Here is a 9238-nt window from a genome sequence, read left to right as displayed (position 1 = left end):
ATTCCTGCCTTTGAAGCAGGTTGTGCTAGAGAGAAGCGAGAAAGAGGGACAGCCATTCCTCTCTCTCTTCTTTTCACTCTGCCGTTCCTCCGCTGCGCTTACCCACCCTCTTCAAAAGGCTGCTCTTTTTTCTCTTTCATCTCCTTTCTTTTTTTCCCATCTTTTGGGTTTCCTTTTTTTTCTGGGCATGCGTATTGCACATATACTCCCTCCTGGCAACTGGCAATGTGACGAGTCAAATACCCGTCCCCGTGAATTTCAGGGGGAGAACTCTCCCTCTGCCTCTCCAGTTCTTATTGCTTTGTTCTCCGCCCGATTCTTGAACTTGTCTCCCCCTTTTACTCCTCAATCTGTTCTGCTCCCTGCCTCTCTTGCGTTGTGGTGTGAGCGTTTGGCTAGTGTTCTGTTGTTGTGCTCGTGTTACGTTCTCTCGTTGTATGTGCTCTGGTGTGTTGTGTGTGTTGGTGTGTGTAATGTAGGCTCAGGGGGCGTTTTACAAGCCATAAGAATGTAGTGATTAATGGACTTTCGTTCTTTGTGCTCAGTTGTCTGCAGATTGGGTATGTTATGTACAACCAACAATAGTTTTGTGTGTTTGCCGAAGCGTGAGAGTAGCATTTTTTGAAAAGGCTTTATGTGGTGTAGCTTGTCAGTAATACATTTCCTTAGTGTATCCAATAGGTTTCAAAAACATTAAAAACAGAATGAGGGATGAGAATTTTTCTCATCTACTCTTTCTGTGGTGACACACATACTGTTATGTTTATAAGATTTTTCACAGGGCCAAACTCCCTCTACTAACATACTACTGGAGAAATGGCAACAATGGTACTGTCGTTCATATGTTCACAAGATTGAGCGCGAGACAGACCAGTGCTGCATGAGATGACGATGACGAGCTCGCGCAAGCTCACGTTGCATCCGAGCTGAAGGGTGACTTACGACTCAGGCAAACCACGCCACCGGCACAGCTTCACCTGAGCGGATCCACACAAATCAACAGGAGAGGCTTGGCCCCAGCCCAGATTAGTCGCCCCGCGCAGAGGACTACGGGAACCCAAAATCAGGGCCAGCGAGCGGGCGCGTGAGGAGAGAGCCGATCGAGCTCAGAGAGCCGAGATCAACAGCTGGCCTGCGACGAAAGGCTACCTTAATGGTATAGATTCAAGACCTCATCGCCAGCGTGCAACCCACTTCTGTATACTCTGAGTTCAGCTAGGGTAACGGAAATCTATCTTTGGCTCCAGTTTCACTTTCTTGTTGAGCGTTGTGTCTTTAGGGGATTTCCGGGAGCCTGTGCGGAGGGGGCAGGGAATGAAGTAGGGGATACTTCCTCTGGCCAGGGAAGACTGGGCAAAATCAGAAACAGGACCAGGGGCTAAAAGCTAACCACCCCCCCACCCCCCCACCCTTGTGGTTTTGGGATTTTTGTTCAGCTGGTCTACAGTGGGGCTCTGTGAGAATGATGAAAGAGCAAATGAGGGAAGTGGCTGATGGAGATATGCGTGGGCAGGTGTAGTGTGACTAATGTGTGATCAATGATTTTTCTCTTTTTTTCCCCTCAAGACCAGTCACAGGGAACGGGAGGACGAGTTGTGTGTGTGTGTTGGGGGGAGTAACTTATTAAAACCAGGGCTTTCCCTTATTCATGTGCCCAAACTGAGGCACAGGGAGACACAGACGAGACGAGGAGGAGAGAATAAAAGAGCAGGAGAGAGATTAAAGGAAGTGAATAAAGCAGAGGAGATTTTGGTTTTATGTTTCCTGCAGAAACCACAGGCCTTGCAGGCCTTGATTGGCCACAGTTTTTTTTTGTTTTGTTTTTTTTACTTTACCTTTTTAGATAACATCACCCTGGCAACAGCCATATTGTTACAATGAATGTGGTTATTCCATTGTGTGTCTGTCAGGGCTGTGGTCTTTCTCTTCCACAGTTTTTTTTTTTTTTTTTTTTTTTCCCCCAAAGATACCACTAATCAGATAGTAAAACACATTCATCTCTGTTAAGAATCTTGGATTCTAAAAGACTTTTTCTGCAACAGGAGTTACATTGCAAAGTGCTTGTATATTTAAGCATCAGCAATATATACAATTTCACTTTCCTCCTCATTTGTTTGAGAATGATTATTCTAAAACTTGTATTGCAACACAAATCAGACATAGACCACATTCCCATGTTGTTACAAATGCTGTGATCCTTAGAAGAGAATGTATTTCCATTAAGCTATTAAACGGCATTTTGACATTGTGGTTTCAAGGGCAGCTTTTTATTTTTCATATAAATATGTACTGTAAGAGGCTGAAACCAGACAGTGCCACATTTGTTTAAGGAGATTACTCATAGCAGTGTCCTTGCTGCAATGAATGAGCGTGCGCAAGTCACTACAGGGGTGTTTATGTGAGCCTGTGTTGTGCATGCAAGTGTGTGTGTGTGTTTTTATTTATTTTTTTATATTTTCCGGAGCGAGCAGGCATGCTGCGCTCCCAGACAGCTCTGTGCACTCATTAATAAACCAACAGAGGGTGAGAGATGGCCTTGCAATACCTTCCCATCCTCCCCTTCCACTGAGCTCTCACACTATCAGCCGCTCACTCTACCTTTCTCTTCTCTCTCCTCCTGCTCCAGGAGTAGCTACTTCTCCCCTTCCCCCCGGCCAGCTGAAGGACAGAGCGTACCCGCCGGACCCCTTCTCAGGTGACCGTGGCCTCAAGGAGCCCAGGAGGGGCCCCCCCTCTCCGGCCCCAGAGCAGTCCATGGGAGGCCCCCCTCCCCTCAAGCCCCGTCGCCATAGTGACACGGACAAACCCAAGGGCAAGCGGCCCTGCAAGACCAAACACACGAGTCAGAGGGAGCGAGAGCGGGAGAAAAGGAAAGAGGCTACTCCTAACAGCCCAGGACAGCGCTGTGTGGCTGATCCGGGAGCAGCTGAAGATGACAAGGTGAGTGCTGATAGGGTGTCTGGCCGTGATATGGGCGTCTGGATGTTTGCAGCAGTGAGTTTCAGTATGCCTGTCGGCGCCTCTGATTATGCAGCTGGGAGAGAGAGAGGGAGGGAGAGAGGAAGGAAGTATGTTTACAATGTTTAGAGGGCTGCTGGAGCTTTGACCTCCTCCTGCCCTTAGCGGCTCCCTGCGGAGCGCCTGCATGCGTGTGTGTGTTTGTCTCTGGCCTTAATTGTTGAACGTGTGTCATCTGTGCTGTTTTGTGTGTAGGTGCGTGCCAGGGCTCTGAGTGTCTGCGTGTTTGTGAGCATTCCTGACATAACAACAAAACCCCGGAGCAATTATGCATCACACTTTGCTGAACACAAGGCTGCGCACACACACACAGACACACACTCTCCCTCACTCACACAGTGAGGAATGTAGCAGCCATGGTCCAGTGTATGAAGCGCATGAGTTCAAAAGAGGGGAAAAAAATGAGCATGGGGAAAAATTGAGGGGAAAAAAAAAAGAAGGCTAGTTGTTTTTCGCCCGCGCTGCTCTCCTCCCCTGCTCCTCCTCAGCCTGACAGCTGCTTCGACATGGAATTCCACTGAGAGGGCACGCATTTCTCACACACACACACACACACACACACACACACACACACACACACACACACACAGGCAGGCAGGCAACTCCCTCTCTCATGTGTTGCGCTCAGAGGGCTTTGTTGGTTTAGTGGTTAAAGAAAAGTGGCGTGCCAACCTGCAGTGTTTGGGGTGTGAACAGTTGGTGTGAAAATTGTGTGTGTGTGTTTTTCAGTGATGCGTAGTGTGTCTTCCATACACAATAATCATACTTAAACACAGATGTTGTAAATGGAAAATCCCTCTCTATTTAAAGCTATATATCTGTCGGTTATAAAAGAGGTATTTTATATAAGGTGAATAAACATCAAGTGTTACTGAAAACCTAATTATTCTTTCTGGATGGATTTTGGCCTTAAAGTAGCCACTGACTAATTGTCATATACTAGCAAGTTTTATATTCCCCACCTCATTATTTAACTGTCATATGATTTTGTGTGTGTGTGCGCTGAACTGCATCTTCTCCTGTGTATGTGTGCGTACATCTGTGTGTCTTCTCATCCATGTGCCCTTGACTGTGTGTGTGCGTGTGTGTGTCAGTGAATTGGTGTCCCGTCTGCTATGTGGCAGGGGCTGTAACACTCTCTCCCTCTCTCTCTCTCTCTCTCTCTCTCTCCTCAGCTGAGTGAGCAGCGCGGCGCTCCGAGGAAGAGAGCCGCCTCTCCTAATCATTATCCCTGCTCTCCAGTCAAGCCCTGCTCCCCCGTCACACTCTGCCCGCCCTCCCTGCAGCCCCAGGTGAATGACAGAGCGGGCGGCGTCCCACCAGAGCCAGTGGGGGTGCACAGGACCCCCCCTGCTGAGCCCCCTACGGTGCGTCCGATCCCGCCAGAGGCTCGTCGGCTGATCGTGAACAAGAACGCCGGGGAGACTCTGCTCCAGAGAGCTGCGCGTCTCGGCTACGAGGTAATAAGCTTCGCTCAAAGTCACCCTCCCTCCTTATCGCTTCCTCTCTTCACATTTTACACTCTTAACACATCGTGTCTTCCAAATCTTCACTCTCTCTCTTCTTAAATTGAGCTCATTTTCTTCCCGTACTTTGTTCCTGTCTGTGACTCTGGCAGATATAGCTTTGCTTTTTTTTTTTTTCCTTTTTTTTTTGTCTGATTATTCTTTTGCATCCATCCTATTTTTCCTCTTTCTAGCTCCTGCTTTTGCTTTTTGTAGCATATCCTTCTATTTTACCCTTACTCGCACATACTCCATCTTTTTTGCTCCTCTTGCTCGCTATGCTCTTTCTCTCTCAGGTTTCCGCTCTCTCCCTCCCCCCTCTTTCCTCTCAGCACTCTCTTTCTCTTCCTCTCTTTGTGACTCAGATTGTCGTTGGCACCCCTCCTCCTCCTCCCCGCGAGCGCACTCGCACACACACTCTCTCTCTCTCTCTCTCTCTCTCTCTCTCTCTCTCCCCCTCGCCTCCCGTCCTCTTGCCTCGCTCCACTCTCACATCTCATTAATTTTCCGTGAGGCGAAGTGTGACACACACGCAGGCGCACACACACACGTGCACATGCGTGCGCAGACAGCATGAGGGATCGGTGGGATCATTATACGGAGAGTGATGCTCGCTGCCTCTCTCTAGCATCGGGAGTTTTTTTTTTCTTTCTTTCTTTTGTGTGTAGCTGCCGATCATTCGCTCCTAAACCAGATCCTCTCATTCTCCGCACATACAAGAAAAAAAATGAGGCTTGTGTATATTTTACTGAATCTCTCAACTCCCATTGCTGTGAAAGCTTTTAATTAAAGTTGGACGGCCCGCTGTCTCGGTCTCCCTCATCCCTCGTGTTTCTGTTTTGAGCCTAAACGTTCCTCCTCCCTTGTTGACAGATTTTACAAATTGATTTATTGATCCGCGTGTTTTTAATGCCACTTGAGCTGCAGATTGTGCAATGTGTCCACTCCGTCTCTTCACTCGCCTTTTACGTCTCTCTCTCGTGTGTGTGTGTGTGTGTGTGTGTGTGTGCGCGCGTGCGTGCGTGCGCGTGATTGTGCACACATGATCATTTTTATCACCAGCAGAGGTATCTTCACAGAACTGTAAATAGGTGTGGGTATCTTTTGTTGCTCATTAACCGGTTGCTTTATGGGTGTGTGTGTTTGTTGTACACATTTATGATGATGAGGTGTGTGTGTGTGTGTGTGTGTCCGTGATTATGTGTGTGAGTCAGAGTGGGAGAAAGCAAGAGTGTGAATGAGAGGTAAGCACTGGGAGTATAATCGCATTCTAATGGCCCTCTAATGTGCCGTGGTGACTGTGGTTAGCAGTGGCGGCGGCTGTTTTTCCCCCTCACTCTCTCACACACACACACACACACGCACACACACACGCACACACATGCACACGCACAGGGTGCAGCGCAGCAGCAGCAGGGTTCAGTCAGCCGTGCTGGAGAGAAGCTGGCTCGTCTCTCTGATTTATGCGTCTCTCTCGAACGTTTTTTTCCCTCCCTCTCCTTTTTTTTTTTTTTTTTTTTTTTTTTCCCCCCCCCCCCTTTTTTTTTTTTTTTTTTTTTCATTCCCCCTTCGCATTTTTCCCTTCCTGCGCTCCGCGTGTGGAGAGGGAAAGAGGGAGGAGGGAGGAGAAAACCTGAGACTACACAAACAAGGCACTGACCGCTGCGCAAACAACACCCCCGCCTTCCCCCTCTCCCCCTCCCTCCCTCCCTTTCTTTCTCTCCCTCTTTCTCTCTCTCTCTCAGGAAGCTCGTCTCTCGCTGCCTGTGTGTGATAAGCCTGGGGCAGACCCGTGGGGCTCCCACACACACACACATACACACACGCACACACACACACACAAGGACGTGCGCAGAGAGACACACCAATTTATGCATACCGCTTCACACACACACTCGCATACAAGCCTGTAGACGCACAGAGCGCTTGTCTCACGCTGGTGTTTTAGCGCCGCAAGCTCTAGGCTTATCACACACAGGCAGAGAGATATGAGGGCCTGAGAGACAGAGCCACGCACAGTCTCTCACACACACACACACACACACACACACAGCTCACAGGCTGATTACAAGCACGCACACACACACAGAAATATGCACAGAGAAACACCCGTTATGACCCAGTGAGCACATGCACAGGCATCCTGACGTGTTCTTCTCCATATGCTGCACAGAGCAACGACTCTCAGCACTTGCCACTGTTGCACACCCACACAGACCTGCACATGCAAATTCAGTCACCTCATGTACACACACACACACACACAGACAAACACACACAGACACATACACACAGCCTACATGCTGACTACAAACACCATACACATGCACAGGGAAACACCAGTTGGTTCCCTGTTTTTTTTTGTGTACAGACGTGCACATGCAGGATGCAGAATCACCTCATGCACACATCATGTAATGTAACCCGCGCGCACTATTCTGTGCTGCCCGGCCGACACTGCATATTTCATGTTCGTTTAGTTTTGCGATCCGTGCCTCTGCACATGAAAGCCCACTCTCTCTCTCTTCCTTCCTCCCTCGCTCCCCTTTTATTCTCTCGCTCTCCCTCGTCTGCCTCACTCTCCAAGCATTTGAAATGGTAATGAGAAGAGATTCTGCGGATGTCTTCATCCCTCTCCCTCTCGTGCCGGGGCTCGGGGCCCCTCAGCTCTTCCCATTGAAAGCTCAGATAAAGGTGCAGTCTGTCATTTATTTCCCTCCCACAAATCACTTCTGCTTTTCCTACTCAAATCCCGGTGTGATCCAAGCAAAGGGAGAAACTGATTGCGTTTTAAGTGCCCAATCAGACCAGCGTCCATGATAGAAAACTTTGAGCTTGAATCGCTGCGACCAGTGGATTTGCTTGTGGAGGTGAAGTAAATCCACACTGACCTTTTTAAAGTTCAACTTTAGACCTCTGAATCGCAGATTTGCACCTTTGACCAAGAGCAAAGAGTCTTGACAGTGTTAACCTTTCATGGAACCACAGAGGCCAGACTAGAGGAGGCTATCATATTAGCTGTGTAACCCATCAATTTTCATAGACACAATACCTCTGCTGGAGATTTAACTGCTCCAAAATAGAAATGTGGCATTGTATGCAGTCATTGGAGACTCTGATTATATAAATACCTAATGTTTCCTTGAATTACACATTTTAACACTGTCCAGTTTACTACTGCGCTAGCTAGCTTTCTAACTCGTCGTTAGCTAACAGGTAGCAAGCCAGCTAACTTAGTGAGCTTATGGTAGGCTGGCACCATTATATTATTAGCTAGCTACCTTTGTACTACATTAACGATAAGCTTGCCAACTACATAGCTAAGTAGCCCTGTGAGTAGTCACTTTGTCACCAAACATTTTTTATTCAAATCTAGTTTCACAAGCACATGAATGAATGAATTTCGTTCTGCCATTTTCAGGTATGACCAGGTACCAGAACAGTTAGCAGCTGTTCTACGAAGCATGTTTTATCATTTGGTTTGTATGTAGCTGATGAGCATTAATATTAATATAGAGCAGGTTATTGATTGAGACTGTAGACATTTACTGGGAATCAATATTGTATACCAAAACTGGTGATTATTCCTTATTTCGTGTAAGTTATCATCTAATAAGATGCGTGTGTGAGATGAAGTAACTCTATCTGAGATCGTCAGAGGCTGAGTTCTCAGACTTCCTCTGTTACCCCAGTCATTCAACAAGAGACTGACACACACACACACTCACACAAACATCTACACGTCTCACTTGTCTGGGCATGCACCGACTTTACTGCATAGACCGTTGGCTCTACATCACACAAGGAAAGTCGCTCATACATGACCTGTACATGTGATACACACACACACACACACACACACACACACACACACACACACACACACACACACACACATCTGTTGTATGTGAGGAGCGTACGAGGCAGCGCTGCAAGGGGTTAAATGTCTGAGTGATGCATTGATTGCAGGCGAGCGCAGGGAAGCATTCTAGAGAGGGAGATTAGAAGACGGAGGGAAAGAGCAAAAGGAGGGGAGGGAGCGGTGTCTCATTTTACTGCGGAGGAGTGTGTGTGTGTGTGTGTGTGTGTGTGTGTGTGTGTGTCAGTCTGGCGGGAAGCCGGGGCTCTCGTGCTAAGCTCCTCGCTCTCTCCCAGCGATATTAAACAGGGCTCCGGAGGTTTTAGCGCTACGCCTCCTCCACAGCCACACACACACACACACACACACACACACACACACACATTCACACATAGATACATACATACACACACGACCTCGTCAGCGGCACAAAAAATACACGTATGTGCGCACGCACGTACACGCGCACGCCAAGGCAAGCTGCATATCAACACTCTCTACCCGTCAGTCTCTCTAACACTTGCTCTCATTCACTCACACAGGCAGACACACGCATGCACACACACACAGCGAGTGGAATCCCCCAGAGGGGAGCTTCAGCACAGCGCTCCTGAATCTCTCTCCAGCAGGCAAACAGAGTGTTGGCAGCGAGCGAAAACCAGTTGGAGCGTCGTCCCACCACACCCCACCACCCCCCAGCTTCCCACTTCCCCCCTTTCTCTTGCACTTTGTCTTGCTCGCACTTGCTCTTTCTCTCGATCTCTGCTTTTCACCTCTCCCCCTCTCCTTCGTTGTCTCTCCTTCCTCCCTGGCTCTGATTGTCCTCTGTATCACTCCTATCACTACACCCCCCCCC

The 9238-nt window shown here is 48.4% G+C and overlaps 1 protein-coding gene across 1 annotated transcript in view; it reads left to right on the top strand.

The window, feature by feature from the left end:
• bcor (BCL6 corepressor) overlaps positions 1 to 9238 on the top strand; it is a 39676-nt gene that overhangs the window by 24152 nt on the left and 6286 nt on the right. Inside the window, exons 10-11 of the mRNA XM_022740110.1 lie at positions 2627 to 2940; positions 4194 to 4478. Coding sequence (XP_022595831.1) covers positions 2627 to 2940; positions 4194 to 4478 — 599 coding nt within the window. The remainder of the gene's footprint in view (positions 1 to 2626; positions 2941 to 4193; positions 4479 to 9238) is intronic.

Source organism: Seriola dumerili, unplaced genomic scaffold, assembly GCF_002260705.1.
Source record: "Seriola dumerili isolate Sdu_G_001 unplaced genomic scaffold, Sdu_1.0 BDQW01000052.1, whole genome shotgun sequence".
In the NCBI taxonomy this organism is placed as follows: Eukaryota; Metazoa; Chordata; class Actinopteri; order Carangiformes; family Carangidae; genus Seriola; species Seriola dumerili.
The sequence above is the reverse complement of the archived record's forward strand: the minus strand, read 5'-3'. Positions and strand labels throughout refer to the sequence as shown.